The 22,094-nt window shown below is 38.9% G+C and overlaps 2 protein-coding genes across 4 annotated transcripts in view; one reads left to right on the plus strand and one right to left on the minus strand.

Annotated features, from left to right (window-relative positions):
• Positions 1–10,661, plus strand: part of FGF14 (fibroblast growth factor 14) — a 700,508-nt gene extending 689,847 nt beyond the window's left edge. For all 3 annotated transcript variants that reach the window (XM_062195261.1, XM_062195262.1, XM_062195260.1), the window contains 2 exons: positions 5,191–5,389; positions 8,626–10,661. In XM_062195261.1, the coding sequence (XP_062051245.1) occupies positions 5,191–5,389; positions 8,626–8,762 (336 nt within the window). In that variant the 3' untranslated portion in view covers positions 8,763–10,661. The remainder of the gene's footprint in view (positions 1–5,190; positions 5,390–8,625) is intronic.
• Positions 10,662–15,396: 4,735 nt separating this feature from the next.
• The window catches only part of ITGBL1 (integrin subunit beta like 1), a 273,833-nt gene continuing 267,135 nt past the window's right edge, over positions 15,397–22,094 (minus strand). Inside the window, exons 10-11 of the mRNA XM_062195263.1 lie at positions 16,719–16,832; positions 15,397–15,781 (exon numbers count right to left, since the gene is read on the minus strand). Of these exons, the coding sequence (XP_062051247.1) occupies positions 15,690–15,781; positions 16,719–16,832 (206 nt within the window). The 3' untranslated portion in view covers positions 15,397–15,689. The remainder of the gene's footprint in view (positions 15,782–16,718; positions 16,833–22,094) is intronic.

Consider the following 22,094-nt stretch of genomic DNA (forward strand, 5'->3'; position numbering starts at 1 on the left):
TGAAGTGCTACTTGTCTCTAAAACGATTTTAACAGTTAAGGGGCAGGTAGTGTGGCAAAGGACATTAAACCTTTGCTTGAGACATCCTCATCCCACATCAGTGCCCAGTTTTAGTCGTGGTACATTTATGCTTCCAATGCAGCTTCCTGTTAATGTCCCTGGGAGGCAACAGATGATAGCTCAAGTCCTTGAGTTCCTCCAGCCACGAGGGAAAACTGCATGGAGTTTTAGATTCCTGGTTTCAGTCTGGCTTCCCTTAGGCTGTTGTAGCCACAGAAGTGCGAACCTCAAGTTGGAAGCTCTTGGCCTTTCAAATAAATGTATCTCAAAAAATTATCCATATATGTATATATTTTAAAATACACTGTATACATGTTCAATATCAAATTATTTGATTTTATTCACTAGATAATCCAATATGTAGTAAATATAAATGTGATAAAAAATTAGCTACCCTGCTTGAAGATGTGTTACTATACAGTTTCAGTAATCTTACTGGCAAAAAACCAAAACTTTCAGGGTGGGCCTTTGGCACAGTGGTTAAGACCCAGTGGGACACAAGCATCCCATATCAGAATGGCTGAGTTTGAGTCCTGGACCAGCCTCTCATAGCAGCTTCCTGCTCATATGCACACTAGGAGGTGGCAGATGATGACCCAAATACTGGGCTGCCTGCCAACAACCTGCGAAATGTTCCTAAGTTACTGGCTTCAGCCAGGCCCACTCTTGGCTGCTGTGGGCATTAATATGGGACTCCGTGAAGATTGCTTTGTTGGCAGGAATATAGCTAAATTCACTGGGTTCTGTAATAAAATCAAAGCTCTCTCTTATACCTACAAAATTATACTTTCATTCGAAGTACACATACAATTTAGTAATTATTATCTTTCCATGGGCATCAGTCATTACTCCATAGTATAAATATTTGACTTTACAGAGTTTCGGATAAATAAAATACATTAGTCAACTTTAACTGTCTTCAGTGTTAAATGCCACTATATTCTATTTCAAACTTCATGACTTGAATTCTCAGCAGTCAGAGTATTCTTTATAAGTCATTTTTAAGAGCACTGCACCTTTCTTTCTAAAGAACCAGATACAGGGAATAGGCATTGGGTCTGGAGATCACAACACTTGCCTCTCCTCATCAGAGTATTTATGTTCCATGTGTGCCTCAGCTTCTGACTCCAGTTTCCCGCCACCACAGACCCTAGGCAGCGGTGGTGATGGCTCAAGTAATAGGGTTCCTGCTACTCAAGAGGGAGCCCTGAATTGAGTTCCAAGGATCCCAGCTCAGCCTATCTCACCAGGCCATTGTGGGCATGTGGGGAGTGAACCACAAAGTAGGAGATCTGTCTCTATGTCTCAGATATTTTTTGATTTGATGAACTGGGTAGTATCAGAATAGTATTATTTTTATTTATTTATTTTTTTTTGAGAGGTAGAATTCTAGACAGAGACAGAGAGAAAGGTTTTCCTTTTTGCCGTTGGTTCACCCTCCAATGGCCGCTGCAGCCGGTGCATCACGCTGATCCGAAGCCAGGAGCCAGGTGTTTCTCCTGGTCTCCCATGCAGGTGCAGGGCCCAAGGACTTGGGCCATCCTCCACTGCCTTCCCGGGCCATAGCAGAGAGCTGGCCTGGAAGAGGGGCAACCGGTACAGAATCTGGCGCCCATATGGGAATCCAGTGCCGCAAGGCGGAGGATTAACCAAGTGAGCCATGGCGCCAGCCCCTCAGAATAGTATTATTTAAAAAAGATATAATTTCAATATTGTAGAAAATAAAGTAGATTGGGATGAATATCTGCTGACCTCAGGATAAACTGATTCCATTCCCAAAAAAGTAGAAAGTGGTGAGAAAAGCAGACAATTCAATAAATAGATCATTGTGATTCCTATCTAAAGGTATGTTTAAGTTGAAATATGTTGAGAATAAATAACAACCTGGTGTGTGATACTTCATATTTGAGCTGAACTTTCAAGCTCAATTTATAGTCAGATATTGGTATAGTTTACAACTCATAAGTTATCCTCTCATCACATCTGTCATCTGTAAGCAGGATTTATGATTTGGTAGTATCCTCCAAATAGGAACATGATATCTGGGGCCACCTCTTTCTCTGCTTGTAAGCCTTAGGAGAAAAACTAAGATGTCCAGGACCAGGGTCATTATTGGCACTTTGCTGGGAGGGAACTGAGTGTTTTGATGACTCTGCAACATAGATAAGTAAATATTCAGATTTAGTGTGCATGTGTTATGTGCTACTTATGTTTAATATCATTTATCTTGCGAATGTTTTAGAATTGCCTTGTGCTCTAGGAGAAGCCATACAATTGTCACAAATGCTTTATATATTTTCCCTTTGCACTAAAGTGGTGGCAAGCAATCCTGGAGGTATTGACATTAATTTTCACTTAGTCACAGATAACAGCAATGTGGCACCATATCCAAGTGGAACCTGTGGGCTGCTGTGTATTCTTAATGCATGCCATCATAGACATAAGACTAATCTAAGAATGAAACTGATTAAAGTTATTCAGATTATGTATTTGAATATATACACACATGAACATATGGAGTACTATAAAATATTCATGAAAAAGAATTGAAAGAGTATTTTAGCACAAGAATTTCATAATTCATGTGGATTTTTTCACAATATGAAGTTTCATGAACTTTCTGTGGACAGCCTTCATGCATAATCGAAGTTTAACTTTGGAATATGACCTTGGATTCATCACCCCTCCCCCAGTCACCTAGGTTTCAAAATCATTAAAATTTTACCTTAGATCATCCCTGGCAAATGTTTTTTTGGGCCAAGAACCAAACAAACATTGTGGGATCACAGGATTTCTGTGTTGAGTATTCATCTTTGAACTTGATTGCCTGCATTCAGATGTATTCAATTTGTGAAGACAGCAAGTGCCTCTGTTCCAACAAAACCTTATTTACAAAAAACAGACGGGTGCCACACAAGAATTTGGCCTGAATGTCAGTTTTTTGACCACTGAGTTTGATTCTCAAAGTCACTTTCAGTTCTGGAGTTATGGTTTTGCCACATTATGTGGGTTTGTGGCTAATTCATTGTTCACGCATGGTGGAACACAGGCCCTTTCTCCCCTCCACCCTCTCCTCTTCTCCTGAATCCAAAAGCCTATCTCTGTACATGCAAATGGCCCATGAGAGTATTTTCCTAAACAAAGACATTTCCCTCAGTAGAGGGATTCTGCTGCTACTGTAAAGATAATAAGTGCACTACAGATGGTGCTTTCATTTCAAAAACAGTCACAACATAAGTGGAGATATGAGACTCCTGCCTTCATTGTTGCATTTTTATTCTATGATTTGATGATTTTGTTTGGCATCAGTGCAAGTTAATATAGAAGCTTCTGCTGGAACTCTCATCGTTGCTTCTGTATGGGTAGTAGTGGGCTTCTAAACGGCAAAAAGGACTCATCAGAAAAAACTCATCACATTTACCTCACTTGGGCACCTTCAGAAAATGTAGATTTAAGCCTACATTCAAATAAGCATCCTCATATTATCACTACCAGGTTTAGAGTATTTTGAAGCATGATTGCCATATTAGCCAACTAGGAAACCACACATTAGATAGATAAGCAACCAAGGATTCTTTCTAGGAACTAGAAAGTTCCTTTCTCACCAAACTTACATTAGAATCTCAAACCTGCAACCCACAGGTACCATCTAGGTCCCCTGGTTGGCCTTTTATTGAAAAGAAAAAACTAAGAAATAATTGGTACCATTAAAAGGGGATTTTATGTGCAAACCTGGATTTCTTATCTTTTTGGAAAGTCAGATCCACGAAAGATCTAAGGCTTGCATCTTCACATGAGATCCATGGAAGGACCAGCTGCTCCTTCCTTTGCAGAGCTGAGTGTGGACCATTTAGTCTCACATCCACGATGGCCACAGCTTGCTGCCCTCTTGCCATTAAAAGCATTTCAGTTGGTGGCCTCTGCAGTACACATGATCCCCAGGGATCGTGCTAATTACAATTACTTCAAGTTCCAATTATTGGACTTTTTCCAGTCCTATCTACTTAATACATACTGCAGGACTCAAATACAAAATATAACCATGAATGATCAGGGTATTTTTGGTTTATGTTAGTGGATGTCAGTTTTACCGCTTCCCTGTAAGGAACTGCCATTTAGAAATTTATGTCAAGACAAGGAAGAGATTTTTGTCTCTAGCATGATTTTATAAACTATAATCTTTTTGTTCTGTCTAGTAGAAACTATAGAAATTGGATAATGTATCATATTTCTCCTACAACTTTGTATATTGCTTCTCATATTCTATTTTTACTAATATACATGACATTATAATTATTCTAAAAATGAGAATTTTGATAGGTATACAAAACCATCTATGCATATCTGCTATTACTGATAAACTAAAGCAGTATGCTTTGCATGCTACTCATCGATCAGTGGAGATCAGGGCATTGAGTCTAATAGTATTTAACACACTGTAATCTTTCAGAATATGCTAGGTGGTTTTCAGTAAAGGCAGCTCTTGATATTTGTCTTCAAGGAATGCTATAGGTCTCCAAACCATGGAATTGGACAATTACTTTCAGCTCCTGTCCCTGTGACCTGCTAATATGACCCCTGGCCTCAACTGGTTACACACTAGTAGCTCTGGTGGCCATCCTCCATGGCAGCCGATGTCATGGCTGTAGTTGAAGGTTTCCCTTTGTTTCTTTGTAGATGACATATATCACCTTTGGATAATATTAGTGATTCAAATAACAACCTGCAACTGTTTGGGTATCATATTTCTATGAAATATATAAAATCGATTATAAAATATCTTGAGTATATATTTTATTTCATTTATGCTAGTTTCATGCTCCCTTTCTGATTATGCCCTGCTGAATTGTATCCTATTAAACTGAAAGTATTGTGTGTGCTTATGCATTCTATTAAAACACATCCATACCTTTGCCCATGCATATTCCCAATAGTGACAGTTTTCTCAGTTCACTTGATATTGAAAAAAGAATATGTGGACTATGACTATGCAGGGGAGGTCTAGCCAGCTTGACCTTGCCAAAAGGCTGAACTTTTCACCAGAGTGGATGCATTTCAAGAGAACACACAGAAAGCACCGGAAAGATCTGGTTCCCTCCTGTAACTCTTTTCCTTCTTTTCTCTTACCAGGAACTTTTTACTCCTGAATGCAAGTTTAAAGAGTCTGTTTTTGAAAATTATTATGTAATCTACTCATCTATGCTGTACAGACAACAGGAATCTGGTAGAGCCTGGTTTTTGGGATTAAATAAGGAAGGGCAAGTTATGAAAGGGAACAGAGTAAAGAAAACCAAACCAGCAGCTCATTTTCTACCCAAGCCATTGGAAGGTGAGTCTTATTTATGCACTGTCTTTACCAGAAATATCACATGCTTTGTTTTTATGTGGAAGACATTGCTCGCAAGTGTACCAGTGCCAGGGCTGAAGGGAAACTTCATGGAGTGCTGACAATGTCTTTCATTTTGCTCTAAGTGGTAATCACACAGATGTCTATGTAAGTTGTTTACTGAAGATTTGTCCCTTGTATACTATGCTGTGTGTGTGCACGCACTCAGGAAAAGTATCTCTTCTACCTTGTTGTGTCTCAAATCCTCACAGCCCCAATTATTCTCCTAGATAATTATAAAATTGAATGTTATGATATAAATCTATGAAAACAAGTATATTAGAAAAAATCAGTTCCTATTGTAGGAAGAAAGGTGTTTGCTCATTTTCATGTTCATGTAAATAAAAGTAGCTATATGAAAAGGTATTGCAAAAAAAGGCATGGGAAATGGAATTAGAAGAAAGTGAATTTTGATGCAAATAATTTTGAAATCCATGCATATTTCATAATGCATATTTCCACGACTTTTTTGAAGGCCCCCTGTACTTGTGAATTAAAATCACAGAAAATGAGCAGATAATAATCAGACCCTTAGGGAACTTGCTTTATTTTTCTGTCAACTACATGTGTTCATCATACGGTTGTGATACTACCTTCTGTAACTAAAACAATCTATCTGCATTCACCTGTGGAGAATGCAGCCCTCACATTGCCACAGAGTTTTGCTCATTAATCGGCAACAACTGCACCTTTCACATTAATGATTCCGATGGAAGCATCGTTCTCTTTTATCTACATAACATGTATTTGAGAACTACAAAAACAATGGATTTTGAAGCTGAATGTTCAAAAGTATTACCTATACAATTACTTTTGTTTTACTTTCTGGAGATTAGAATTACATTAAGTGAACAAATACCTTAGACCATTTGATTTTCTTTGTTAGTTCTACAGGAAAGACTTAGCCATCAAGAGAGGAGGTGTATTTTTTTTTAAGATTTATTATTTGAAAGGCAGAGTTACAGAGACAGAGGGAGAGGGAGAGGGAGAGAGAAATCTTCCATTGGCTGGTCTACTCAAATGACTACAATGGCCAGGGATGGGCCTGGCTGAAGCTAGGAGCCAGAAGCTTCATCTGGGTCTTCCACATGAGTGCAGGGACCAAGTACTTGTGCCATCCTCCTCTGCTTTCCCAGTTGCATTAGTAGGGATCTGGTTTGGAAGTGGCGCAGCTGCTACTGGAACCAGTGCCCATTTGGGATGCCAGCATCACAGGCAGCAGTTTAACCCACTGTGCCACAATGCCGGCCTGCATATTGGTTTTATAATCCATATTATCCCTAAAAGATAAGTGAATGGATAATTGACAATTTCAGGTTATCTGTGGTTTTTCTAAATTTGCAAAACCATTCTTGTTAATAACACCCTTATAATTTCAATAATGTTGACTTACTATTCCTCTAAATAAATTTTCCTCCAAAAACTTAATTGAAACCCACATTAGCTATCAGAGAGACCTTCTAGGAAATGCAAATTTATTCTAGAATCTGATATAGGAATTATTACATGGTAGATAATAAAGAAAATCAAAGAGAAACCAGCGTGTTTCTTTGTTCTTCCCAAATATAATATCCTTAACATGGCTTCATTATTTTAAGTAAATTTGATAGCATCTTAGTTCCCAATATTCAAATGAAAAAAATCAACTGAGTTCATATCAGCTCTACAAAGATCTTGGTCCATTTGCCTTGCTGTGTTTCTTTTCACTGATTGTATGTTTTGAATAGACGAGCATTAACAAAATTTCTAAAATGTTACCTTTTGGTTGCACAAGTCTAATGGAAACCAGAGGACATCTAAGGCTTTCAACAGAGTAAAATTTAGAAACTAGTTATCTTGTATATTCCATGGGAAGTATCCAAGCTTCTACTGGTGTGACATAATAGCATTTAGAATTCCAATTCTATAGTGGAACTACTAGGTATGTATGTGTGCAGGAGAGAGAGAGGCAACATTTGTCATATTATTTTCAAATAATTAGCAGCCAGAAATACTTTAAGAGCAAGTAAGGAAGTAGGTAGTTTACTTGATAGTTTGAACTGAATTTTCCTCTATCAGAACCCCTACAGGTTATAAATCATTCCAGTGGAAACATTAGGACAGTCGAGGTGCTTAATTATTGATACTCTGGAACATTCATTTCTTCACTACTTCACTCACAGAGAACCAAGGTCACTGCTGTGATGGTATTGTCTAGTAATTTCATTAGTAGAGGCAGCAAGAGATTGGAACATGCATCAAGGATATATATTAGCTCCCTTTACACCTTGCCCAGTCCTAATGTACTTTTTTACTTCCCAAAAGTATGTGTGCTGCTGAAAAAAAAAAATCAAGCAACATTCTACCACGGTGCTCACAGAGGATGCATAGTAAATATAAGGGCACTTCAAATAATTCCTTACACTTTCAAAAAACCTAAAAGCATCTCAAATATGCATTTCTGGTGGCAGATGACTTGCACTCAATTCTTGTTCCCCAAGGATCACTCTGAAATGTCCTTTTCCAGGACTTCCCCAAATCATGTTCTAAAAAGCCTCCTGAGCTGCTGTGATGATGTCACCAGACGGTGTGCAGACGATGTCTCAGACTCGGCCTGAGCCACCGTCTCGGCAGCCTGTGTGACATCAACTATCACATTGTTAACCATGGATCAGGAAAGGAGGTGCAAGGACCTGAAGCCACCTGCTGCCTTCAGTTGTTTAAGAGCCTCTTCCCATAATGACAGGGACAAGATGGAAATGAGGCTGTCTAGCAGGCCCTGGCTGGAAGGATTTTACTTGTGTGGCACTTTGACCTTGACAGTAGTGACCATGTTGCTTTGGAACCACTTAAAAGTAATGCCATCAGGTGTAAAATACCTTGGCACTGAAAGCTGAATCGAAATGCATTCAAGTGTTGCTATCAGTATGCAGTGGAGGGCAAGTCTTAGCTCCCCTTTCTGTCCAAAGTGCATAAGTGTCTCCTAGATGAAAATCTAGCTGCCCTCACTGAGGTATGAGAAACAGTGGCTGTGAAGGAAGCCGGGCAGCACCGGGTCTATGGACTCAAAATCCGTGCCATGGGCCAGGTGTCCTCTGGGCATGGGATTGGGTGAGTTCAGAGGACTGGGGTGTGCGAGTGTGTGGGTGGGTCGCTCTTGTACCTAACCAGGCTATGTCTCCTCCTCCTCCCATCCCCAGTTGCCATGTACCGAGAACCATCTTTGCACGATGTGGGGGAGACGGTCCCGAAGGCTGGGGTGACACCGAGTAAAAGCACAAGTGCGTCTGCGATTATGAACGGAGGCAAACCAGTCAACAAGAGCAAGACCACATAGCCAGAGCCTCGGGGGCCTGTGACTTACCAGTCCCGGGCACAGTCGCGTGATTTATCCCCACCGGACATTCCTGCTCCCGGGGCTGAGGGCGGTGGGGACGCAAGCCAGTGCTGCTTGCTCTTGGCTGGCTCCGAACTTCGTCACAAGTGGTTCAAACGCAAGCTGTGGCACCCCCACGACAAGAAGACACCTGGATAACCAGCTCAACTCAGACCATGGAATGCCCTACCAGATATGGAATGCCTTTTTAATCTCTTTTCTGTGACTGTGACACTTCATGTGAATGACATATTTCACACGTACACTCGATACCTTGCCTGCTGACAGCTCCCCGTAACCCTTTTTGAGTCCTGTTCCAGCGAAATCCATGTGTTTCAGTTCGATTTTGTAGCACCCCACTACTATTGAGTAATTTCTAGTTAGACGCTGTAAACCTGTGCTCTCATGGATTTCTCCTCTTCTCGTTTTTACAGGGCTGCTCGCGCCACTGTCTGTGACCTTTTGCAGGGAGTGTGTTCTTCTGAATCGGCAATGTTGCGGGTGGCTTAGTCCGGAGGGCAATCAGGGAATCAGAAAGCCTTCTACCTTAGTATTGCAAACTGCATCTATCCAGATTAAGATCGTTGTCTCGGGCTCACACTATCGATTCCACACACATACACGCTCTATCCAGCAGCAGACACTGCGCGGCCGAGGTCCCCAAGGCCTGGGCAGGAGAAAGGTCGAACACAATCCGTGGCAAGCTCTCCACGACCCGTGTTGGACGGCCCCTCTTAGTTTCCTTGTGTGTGTGTGTGGTGTGTGTGCGCGCGCGCGTGTGTGTGCGTGTGTGTGTTTTATACATATCACAAGCTTACTGGTAATGGTAACATTTGCCTTGCCCAGCGAGCAAGACCCACTGGTTTTTGAGAAAGTGGGTCCAAAGAATTCTGTAGGCCTTGTAGGCCTGATTAAGGTTCATTTTTCATCTATTAGTCTTCATTATTTGGAAAAAAAAAAAAAAAAGGAAAACAAAATCATGACGACCTACGAGAATTGCGCTACCTAAATCCATTTCAGATCTACTCCCTCCTGTTTTTAACGAACCTAACGCCATCCCCGATGTGGCTGCGTCCCACTCATAGTCAGCCGAGCATGGGCAAGGCGGCTGTCTTTTCTGCAGCAACAATGCAAACGTTAGTTATCAATTAGACTTTAATATTTTTGGTGTTTAATGACAAGTTTTTAAACTGGACATATTAGGAAAAAATATTTTTTTTAGCTCAGCATGCTGAGTCCGGTACTGTGGACCTCACCAGTACGTACCTGTACCTCAGCTCTGTGGGCCCCAGATTACCCAATGGCTGGGTTAGAGGTGCCTTGCCATGATCTCAGAATTCGGTCTGTTGAGGGATCCAAGAGAAAAACAAAGGCAAGCCAACACCCTCAAAGATCAGGTTTCGGGTCCGTCTGGTGTATTTGCTTTGGTTTTAGTTTGCTCTCTTCATTTCCTTTTGAATTGAATACTGCAAAATTCTGAGCTTAGGGAAGGCAACGTCTATGAGAAAGACTGAAGAGTTGACTACTAGGTGAAAATTCCATGTGAAATGTTCGATACTGACTAGAAACAGTTTCAAAATGTTTAATACTAAACTATTTGCAAATATATTTGTTAACTCGGTGTACACTTAATAAAATTCAATGTTTTCTTTCCAGAAGGGTCAATTGAGACCAAACTGAACCTCATTCACAAAATACAGTTTATGGGAGCAGTGGACTGGCCTCTCAGTACGTGTGGAAGAATGATCCAGTTGCTGTGTCCCCCCCTCTGCACTGTCTTTGTTGGGAAATTACTTTCCCACCGCTTTCATAAAACTCCACTACAGTCCTTGCCCAGCATTGACAATTTTGGCCTGCTTAGCTGATTTACAATTGAGTATCAACTGATATGTTTATGCTTATTTCATTTTCATATTGGATTCCATTTTCATAAATAAAAAAAGTTAACATAATGTTTGAGGATATTTGTTGTTGATAATGCTAAATTATGAATACAATAAACAGATTCTTTTAACCATTCTCGATTTGAATGTTAGGCCATTTCAAAGCCTATTGTTTTCAACAGAATAAGTTAGAGGAATTCCATAAACAAATTACTTAGGGAAGAAATATATCCCACAATATGTGGCAAACTTTTAATAATGTAATTCCAATTAGGTGGGCTTACACCTGGCTTATACCACTACACACACACACACACACACACCCATTTCTTGGTAATCCTTTCTACTTGCTGGTATCTTTTTCCCTTGCAAGCCTGTTTATTGGTTACAATTAAGACAAGATTTATTTTTGTAAATGACTCAGTTATGTAAATGTGCATCTCCATTTTCTGGTCTATTTGGGTTGTCTGTGAGGGCATTTATCACTATGAATGGATGTCAAAAATACTTTCTCCTAATCTATGTCTAGACATGTTGGAGAGGAGTCCTTGTTGTCTGTAATTTAGTTAGCTCATTTCCTTTGTGTCTGGTCTTATGTGTTGCACGGGAAGAAGGCAGCACTAATGAACTGCATGTGGTAGGACCTGTGTATCGAGAACTGTTGGTATGTATTACGCAATTTACGTACGAAGAGTTTGTCTGCATTGTACAGTTTGTTTAATATCATTTGTTGTATTCACAAATACAACATATTGAATAAAATATTTATATGAAGGCATATTAAAAAATCAAGTTTATGTAACAAAATGGCATTGCATCACCCACAAATACAGAAAATGTCCTGTAAATAAGTTGGTACACTCAATTTCCCCTTTTACGTGCCAAAGAAAATGTTAGCTCTTTGATAATACCTCTCTTGCAAGTCCTCTGGGGTAAGACATTTTTCCCCCGTTAAAAATTAAGTTGCTATTATTAAGTGCAATCTGTCACTTATGGATGTTCTAGATAGTAAATCTGATGGAATTCATTTGTATTTCAAGATGGTGTGTTTCATACCTCCATGTACATATGTCCATTGTATCAGCTACATACTAGCCATTTCTTCTGCATGCATATTTGGTGTGGGAGGGTTATGTCTGATTTGTTACAGTAGCTAATGCTTTGCCTCTCTCTCAGTGATGCCCAGAAATGTTCACTGTTTGGATATTTCAAGTGACATCATTTTTGTTTTCTAGTAAGTTTACTTTCCTAAAATGTTTTGTTACCACTTTACTTGGCATAATTATGGATACATACAAATTGCCCATCCAGTGTAAAGAGGAAAATGAAACTGAGCATCCTTCTTTGCAAATCCTAGAGATTTTAGATATTCTTGATCTAAGTGTTTTCTTGTCCTGAGTGTTTTGGGGTAGGGATAACTTAAAGGGATCCACAGTGGGTCCATTTCATGAACCCCTGCTTGTTTTCCTAATTGTTTTTCTCTTGGAGAATGAACAGTTTCTTTATCATACCTGGCAAACAACTTAATTAATGCTTAAAGCACTTGCTGTCTTTTCAAAATGACCACTATTATACTCAGTTTTCTTAAAAAGGTCTTTTAAGTTAGATACATCACTTCATTTGACATCATCTCCCTAATATTACAGGGGTAATATTTGTTACATGTCCAAGAAATAGAGACCAGATTAGTACTGAGTTCAGAAGGAGGTTAATATAATTTTCAATAATCTCAATACTAAAAATGATTTTCAAAAATGATTTCATAACAAGGGAATGTATAGGAAAAGCAACTGAGCTAAATGGTCAATTATTTTCCAAAATGCAAGCTTATCAAAATCCAGAATGTAAATAGCTACATTTTTATAGCTTAGATTTCTTAGTTTACAAGGTAATTCATTGGGCCTATTGAATACTGACTAGGGTTTCAACATTTTCACAGTGAGTCTGCACCTTAATGCTGAATTATATTTTGGGTTTATGAAATTTATTTTTAGTTTCCTTTGTTCTGATTCGATGTTTACTGACAGAGGTTGTTTGCATCTGAGATGTGCTACTGAGATCTAAATGAGCTCACAGGAGCCCAAAAACGCAATGGCAATAAAGAGCCTCCTCTTGTATCTACAACTCTGGCAGTTTTGGAAAAGTCCCCGTGGAGGAATTCTTGGGTGAATTCTTGCCAAACAAGCAGGATCACTGCCTATACCACCTTTAAACTTGTTGCATCCTTTCCAAATTACATTAATTCCACCGTAAATCCCTAAAAACCATGAACAAGCCAACAAATTTGCTTGCTGATTTTCTCCCACACATTTCAAGTCCATTCTTGCCTTGTCATTTTTTAGAGAGTCTTTTAGAAAAGAGAGCAAAAGTCAAACTACAGAATTAGTTACAAAGGGCAGAATTTGTCTTTACATGTGTTTATACAGGTTATATTGGAAAGAAATAAATTCAATCATTTTATATGTGTGTGTGTGTATACACAGACCTATATATATGTTTTCATTGCTAAAATAAAAACCATTCATACACTCATACCCATACCATTAATACACACACACAATAGAAATTAAAAAAAACTGTTTTCAAAGAAAAGCAGTTAAAATTTAGGTACCATGTGACTTAGGCAATAATCCAGTTTTGGTTTGATAACTAAACCTCAGACTATAGCCAAGTGTCATTTTTATTTTTGTCCAAAACTTCGGACAAATCATATTTTGAACATTATGATTTAATGACTTCTTCACTATCTAAACTCTTAGGAAACAGAACTGATGAGAACAGACTCAACTTTTTATCTATGAAAACATGAGTAGAGCAGCACTTCTGATAAAGTTGTTAATAAAAATGGAGAACAACATAAAGACATATTAAAATAAGAAAGAAAACACACCTGAGGATGTGTGGTGAGCTATGAGGAATTAAGTTCAGTCCCAGGGGAGCACAAGTTGTCAAACCATTGCTGAGCTGTGGGCCAAATCCAGCCTCAATCTGTATTTGTTTGGCCTGGGAACACAGAATGAACTTTCATTGTTCTACAGTTTTAAAGTATGAGACATAATTATGCAGCAGGAATTCATGTAACCCATAAAACCTAAAGGATTTTCTGTCTGCTCCTTTGTGGGAGATGACCTGTCATAAGGAATCTGGAAGTCTTTCATATTGTTGGCAAGATAATGTGATAGATTCCAGTGTTCTCAAATGAGTCATCAAAATGGCTATGGGACAATTATAATAGGTTTGTATGAAGCTTAAATACAGGTTGGGGCTACCCATATTTCCCTCATTTTACAAACCCAATGTTGATTGACATACCAAATAATAGAGATACCAATATGATTGCAGTCCTTAATCTCAGGAGAAAGCAATTTTATAAATCTATTGTTATGAGAACATTAGCACTAGAAAATTAGCATCAGTTAGCTTTTCTCAAGATAATTTTCAATATTAAATTTTTAACTATTACAACAGATGCATATTATCTTTATTTTTGGTGATTTGACTTACAAAATCCAGGCTATGATTCTAGAATATTTACATCATCAAAATAAAGTTTCCAAATAATAATTTTCATCTTAATATGGAAATAATTTTGTTATATTATTCGAGGATTTTACAAAATAATTCACATATAGGAAAAACGTGGTTTTCTTAAAGCTCTGAATAATTAAATGTTACCTAAACTAGTGTAAGTAGTTTAACTGTAAATATGTAAAGGAAGCTCCAATTATTGTACATTTTCATAGTTCAATGTAGATTTCATACAAAGTTTCCCCATTAAGAAAATAAACATTTTGTTCCTACCATGAAGTGAATATTCATAATTTCTATTTACACCATTTCTAGAATCTTTTGGTAGTTTTTCTGAGCTTTTTAATTGGTGCCATTTATCATATTAACTTCTTTGTGAAAATCTACTTTCCTAGTAAGTATCCTTAGGAAAAAGTTTTTAGGGGAAACAAATCATTATTTCAGGCCATTATTCTGAACTAGATTATGGTGTTTTTATTTTATAGATTAGATTATGTTGTTTTAAAAGACTATCTTACCAGGAAATAATTTAAATACTGACAAGTCAAATGTCTTGTACATGCAACCCTGGCCCAGTTTTTAAAAATGGCATCCCTTAGTTCTAGGAATCGAAAATGAATATCCCTGAATTGCAGTTCATTTTTGTGTGTGTGTGTGTTCATTATCAGTAGGCAAATATATGTTGACACAAAGTATAAACATGTCACTATTTATTTTAAAGTGTTAAATTGTACATTTTTCATAATGTTATCCTTTATTTTGAGAGAATTTTGCTTTTGTGAGTTTAAAGTGAGACTGCACAAATGACCTAATGGCTGAAAAGCACTTGTCTTCCCTCTTCCATAGCATTCCTGCTGGTTCCCCAACCCACCATTGTACCTCACGTGTGTTTCTCTTCATGTCCTCATGTGGAAATGTTGAATGATATGGAATCCTGCAAAAACTAATCAATGGGTTTGTGCAAGAATATACTTCTCAACAGAATCCAATGCCATCTTTTGTAGGCACATGGGTTTTTAAAGACCACATCATTCAGCGTTTCTCAACTCCGGCGCTATTGACTTTTATAGTCAGATGTTTCTCTGTCATGTGGGGGCTGTCCTGTACTCTGGGGGCTGCTGGGCCACACCCCTGGCCTCTACCTACTAAATGTAAGCAGTACACCCTCCCACCCCACCCAGTGTGACAGTCAAAATTGTCTATAGGCATTGCCAAATGTCTTCTGGGTGGCAAAGTCGCCCACGTTGAGAACTACTGATGTTATTTGAAGAGAAAACCTTATTTCTATGATTTATATCAGAATTTGCTTAGCTCACTTCTAATGGGTACCCAGATTTCAGTCAGGAATTCAGAAATAGAAAAACATACAATAGTCTGTTTAATCTGCCCTACTGGTGATTATACATGGTATTCTTTGCATTTATGTGTTCTAACGGCCTAGAAAAGTAAGAATCCAGAGTGTTCTCCAATGCAACTGTTAAGGATATTCTGTGCCAAGCCAGATTTCACATGCATTTCCATTCCATCCATCCCAGCATTCACAGTTTCCACAGTTACAAATTCCATTCCCTGCAATAAAACACACATGGGAATCACTGCCATGACCAAAATGCACCAGAGTAAACTATGCCACTAGAAACCATCACTGTCCATAATAAGACCATTTCGTTCATCCTCTTCTGGTGTTTTGACAGTGATCTTATTACATAATACTAAACTGGGAGCAAACTTATAATCAATTAGTGACATCTACTTGGTGTTGCCATCCATGTATCAGAGAACAGCCACCCAGTCTATGCCAGCTGGGCTACCACATCACAGTTTTCTATCCCCCAGACAGCACGTTACCTCTGACTGATGAATAAATACTTAAAAACAAAGCACCTTGCATAATGAGGAGAGCCAAGCAACCAGCTAGAAGAGGAGTCTTGTTATAGGGATGGGCAGAAAGTAAAGTCTAACTTGGTAACACATGCAAATGTACAACTTAAACCTTCAACTAGTGATGATGAAAGCAAACGCACAGCTCCCCACTTCCCCGGTAACTTAAGGAAATGCATTTCATAAAAAGTTATTGGGACTCAAGACATTAGGAAGCAATGTGTATTCTACTGAGTCCTTCTCATACATGAACTCCCCCTACATATGCACAGCCAGCTCCCCAAAAACCACCACATCAACTAGTGGATCGCCTTTTAAAATCATCTCCCACCTCCTAAACTATGCTCAAGGTTTTTTTGATATAGAATCGCATAGGTGTGACTTGGGGAGCTTATGGTTACTTTGTGGAAGTTTCTCCTCAATCAAATAATCTGGCTTCACTTTCTATATTTTTCCATACCTGGGGATACTGTTAGTGCTTGTTTCCACATCCCCATTTAGAGCTACTGCATTTTAACAGGCGGCCCTCGAGCTCACCAAAGCTGTCCTGTCTGGCACTGTGTGATGGGTGTCACCCAGCTCTATTGCAGACCGTAGCACCCAGCAATAAAGGCCAGTACTGCACCTGTACAGATGAGTCCTTCATGCTTGTCGCAGTCTCTGTCATCACAGTCACAGAATTCCCCCGAAATGTACCATTCTTCTGCAGAACAAATGCACTTTCCACAGTGACAAGAACCTGAAATCACAGGAGATATTACTTGCTATCTCCCTCTAACTACAGGCTTCTATTGAGGAAAGGATATCTTTGGCATGCTAACAATGGGCTTCTAATAACCAACCTTTATTGAACAGCTCATTTCTCAGAGGGAAGCTTTATTCACTGTAATTCATAAAGGTCATCCAGGAAAGCCTTCGTTACAGATCTAGAAAGTTGCAATTAGCCTTGAGCAAACGTTCCATGGCCCAGTCTGATTGAAATGTCAATGAGTACAGAATATGGCTGATTCTTATAGATGGCTTCCAAAAGTGTGGTCAAAACTGGTGGGGTTCTTGTTGTTATCATTTTTCCGAATTGAATCATGCTTTTAAAGTGCCCGTTCTTAAAGGAATTGAACAGTAAATTCTATTACGTGAAGATTCATTTTATAATTCAAACAGCTACTAAATAAATGTGCTTCTAATTTTGGATTTTAGGTCACAATATTTTTCCTTAAGTAGGGACACGCCTGCATGCTGTGTGGCTAATTAAAGTGCTAACAGCATACATGCAATCACTCATGTGCATTTGACCTCTGAATTGCCTGCCATAATCAACGATAGCTTTAATTCCTCCCTCCCCCTCCAAATAATGTTCATTCTTCGTGAGGCTCTGTGTTCTAACACATTTTCCACTATATCACCCATTTTCTCTCTTTAAATCTTAATTTTTAAAAAATAAACCTTCCTCTTTAGTTATTAGAAATATTTTGGCTACTGAGTATTTCTCCAATAGTATATAGAAAATTAAAGAAAATATATGAATTAAAAGATACCCTGAAAAAATAAAGTTCTCTCAGTACAAATATCCTTATATAACAAGTTTAAAAAATTTCATGGTAAAATTGCTTCTAATACAGCAAGAAAAACAACTTTAAAATGAAAAGAAGAAACTTCCCTTTCTTTTTTTCTTTTGGTTGATTTTTCCCCCAAATGTGATTTCCATTTACTAAAAGATGGTTGTAACTAAACTTTTCAGGTCAAAGATCACCTTGATAGAAGAGCAAAGGCCAGACTTAATATAAATTCAAAATACATTAGCAGAGCAGGAGTCAATTCTACTGAAACATAGTGAATGAAAAATCAACAATCTGGGCAAACTGATTAATAAGCGAAGTCAACATCTTGCGTGTTGGGAAAGGACACTGAGCACTAGCTATTATGTCATATCATGGACAGCGGTACATGCATTTTCCTTGCAAGAATGACCAATGGCCAAGCTAAACTTTTCCATGCCTTGTACCATTGCCCAACCCAAGAGAATAGTCAGACCTAATTATAGTGTAAGCATTGTTGATGTTTATTTTTAGCTTTTGGCTGAAATGCAGCATTCTTTCATTAGTCTTGAGTTGTTTTCCTGAGGGCCTAGACTGATGTGTATACTCATGAACAAAAATGCAGACATCTTTCAGTTCTGCAGGCAGCCTGGAGCTTGCTCAGGAGCCAGGGCACTGGTCCCCCAGCGCCAGTCTGCACAGGATTGCGGTTTCCTTTGGGTCTCATTCAGGTATAACATTTCTTAGTTTACAAATGTATCCCATTATTAAATATCATATGTATAGTTCAGCATTCAACCACTCCTTTAACAAATGATTAGTGATTTATCTGCCAACACAGAAAACATGGGGCATTTCATTGACCGTCAGAGCAATTTCCTCACTGGGTACTTGTTGTTTTATTACTATGAGTGGAGGATGATTATTTCAAGAAGTTGACTTCAGTTCTTTCTAAAAGAGTATTTCCCTTACATTTAAAACTATAGCCACAAGAGGAGTAAAGGATTTTATATGTCCATGACACTCATGTGTTACTCCTAGGATATCATTTTTTATGTCAAAATTCATAGATTTCACATTTCATCTTTAAATTTGTTCCCTGGCCCTGGAACTGTTCTAAATACTGTTCTTGCTTCTAGAATGCTTAGCTTCAGGCAATAGCAAAGTTATTTGTCTAAACTGGTGAGCTCAGCTGAAGTCAATATGGTATATGTGATAGAGCATTTGGTGAATAAACTCCAGGTTCCTAAGTCTACTAGTTAGTCACTGAACTATTGAGAATAAAAAAATGGGAATTGATTTTGTATGTGTCACGAAACAGTATCTTTTCCCAGTCAGCATTTCCCCAGCTGTGTTCTTTCCTGTTTGTCAAAGCTCAATGCATCTTAGAGGTAGGAAATTCTTCTGCTTGTGAAACTAGGAGTAGCATAGCATGTAACAATAACACAGTGTGAATAGATATTAGGACCTATTATAGCATCTTTCTTGTGGAGCACTATGGCTGTTTTCATCAATAACCAAACGCAAGAGTCAAACTGTCCCTTTCTGGAAAGGGAAACACTTAGGGAAAAGATTCTATTAGGTAGAAGTAGACTTCATGACTACCAAGAGGTGACCAATCATTCAAGTCAGCTGGCTGGGACCCACTTACACCCAAGACCCAGCTCAGTGAAAGGGAGCAGCTGGCCCATTTTGGCAGGAGCTCTAAGACAATGCATTCATAACCACATCATCACTAATCTGTTTATTTTCTTTCTCAATATAATGACCCCTAAAAATGTTCCTATCTCCCGTCTGTGCTTTTTACTGGCATCTATCCCTGGAGAATCAGCCACATTTTCTCATGTGTCTTTAAAACACTCCTAGGGCTCACAGAGAGAAAAGAAATAAAACTGGCCTGCCTTCAAAGATGAGAACCAGTTCAGGGAGGAGAAGGGAATTCTCCGGGACCACATGAGCTTTAAGCAACGGCTAACTTGAGATTTCAGTCTGAATCAATGCAACCTTCTAACAAATTGTGATGACTCTCACAGTCAAAACTTCCATATTGTTTCAAACATGAGCCATCAGTTCTTGCAGATCAGACTGGACAGCTATATTGGGTGAAGAAATTCTGACTTTGGGCTAAGGCTGGGTTTGAGAAACCTCTTTTACTCTCTTTTCCAGGGATGTGGATAGGGAAGCGGATGGGTGAGAGACAGGTGGGTGGGTGAGTATACTCTGGGTTATCTGGATGATGCAGGACCCAACAAGTATCATCGTGAGGGTTTGAGGAGACATTCTGGCATCTGTAAGAAAATCAGATGTGTTTACCTGGATCTAGGTCAAAATTATCAAGGTAAAAAGTGTTACTGAGTAGTCATGGATCCAAATAAACAAACCCCCAAAGAAACCAACAAAAGCCCCATGAAATAACATCATGTATTATGATATTAATAGCCATTGCAAAGGTAGCTAAATGCGGGGAGACCTGGCCACTAAGCTCATCTCTTGGTTATTCACACGAACAACTTTGTTAGTTGCCCCGTTCCATTATTAATAATGTTGGACTTTCTTTCTCATCCTTCATCAAGCCTGACAAAATGCTGCAACCAACATCCCAGCAGGCAGCTTTCACTACTGTACTAATGACTCCATCAGTTATGAAGGTCACAACAATGTATCTTGTTTTAAATTTTTCTATGGAGTGATTTATTGTCTTGGCTATAAATTTGTAAAGAAATAAAACGCTATTTCTTCATCGTCTCCTGGGGTGACGGCTTTATTCGCAGCTCAGGGCCAGTCTGAATTCAGACTTGCTGTGCTGGTGGGAACGGGCTGCTCAGTGGAATGCCCCTGCGATCGCATGTCCTCTGCTCAACCTCGTCACACAGATAGAGGAAGGAGGACTCTGCACATTCTGTAATCATCAGGGTGCAAGATTTTATTGACAAACTTGAGGAGAATCACACGCAAGTCAGACAAGTCCATGAGATTTGTCAAGTATGGCCTCTGTCAAATGATGGTGATAGGATTTTCTTTTCTCTACCATGTTGAAGTCTCTTACTCTATTTCATGAGTTATTTTTCCTGTGGTTTTTAGGGTTGGGGTGCTACTCCCCATTGGGGACCAGAAATAACTGCTGCACCCCCTTGTCCTCTGTGCCTGCAACAGATCCAGTTCCATGATCTCAGTATGAGGTCCCCTCTCCCTCAACAATCTAGCACTTAGACCTTCAGAATAGGAGGCAAGACAAGAGCCCACAACCATCTACTACCGACAATGGGAATAACCAATGCTGATCCAAACATCAAAATGTGCAGCCTGGGGGCAGCTTTTGCATTCTTTTTGAGTTTAAAGACTAAAACTCTCTACACACTGAAGGATAAATACATAGATTACACAAATATGCTTTCAATCCTTTATTGATCTCTGAATATATCTCTACCAACCAAAGCAAATACATTGTACAGGTATTAACTACAGAGCGTGGATGGAGGTGAGGGCTTTCTTTTGTTCTCTGGAAATGCCTTTGGGTCAATGCTTAGACAGTCTAATCTTTTTGCATTTTCTACATTTATAATACTGAGAGATGAGAATCTTTCCTTAGACTTAGTGCCTTTATGAAAGTGTTTCTTTCTTGTAAAGAAACAACTCTTTTTGCATGAAGTACAGTTTAGGAAATGGAATATTATTTTTCACTACATTGGGGAGTTTGCCTTGTGTAGTCTTCATGTACTTTTAATTAAACAAGGCTTAGCAAAGATCTACTTATGGGCAACAGCGGTCACTTGATAGTGTGCCTACTAACACACACACACACACACACACTAATTTTTAAAGCAAATATAAACGCTCATGTTTTAATGAGTGGGTATTTTTATTCAGTAGAGCATCTATGAAAAGCTTATCGGACTTCAGTGATAACACACTAATGAAAACCAAATTAAAAAGTAAACTTTAGAACTTTGTGTTTCAAGCTATACCATCCCCCAGAAAATCTAATTTAAAAAAAGAATAATTCTCAGTAGTTTGACACTCCCTTTCCATTAGCTAACACCTCTTGTCTTCCTTCCTGCTTCTGCCTCCTTCCTTTGGTTTCTTCCTTTTAACCTCTCCTTCCCAGTTCTCTCCATACAGCTTGAACTCATAGGCGTTTCTGGGAGCTGAGGCCCCTTGAGCACAGAACCAGTGGAAGATGAGTTTAAAGCCTGAAATTAGATTGAATTTAATGCGAAAGGGAACAGGGAACACAGTGATTGCTTTAAACTCATTTGAGTGCCACCTGCCTGCTGAAACAGCATTAGACTGAGGGCACAGCCTTCACGCCTGGGCACTGTAAACACGATCTCAAGATTTAATATATTAGTATTCTCTCTCTCTGTGTGTGTGTGTGTGTGACAGAGAGAGAGAGAAAAAAAAAATAAGGGGAAGTCTTTCTTCTTCCTTGAATCTGTTTTTGAGAAAATATTGGGTTGGCTTCTATT

This window comes from Lepus europaeus, chromosome 6, assembly GCF_033115175.1.
Source record: "Lepus europaeus isolate LE1 chromosome 6, mLepTim1.pri, whole genome shotgun sequence".
Taxonomy (NCBI): domain Eukaryota; kingdom Metazoa; phylum Chordata; class Mammalia; order Lagomorpha; family Leporidae; genus Lepus; species Lepus europaeus.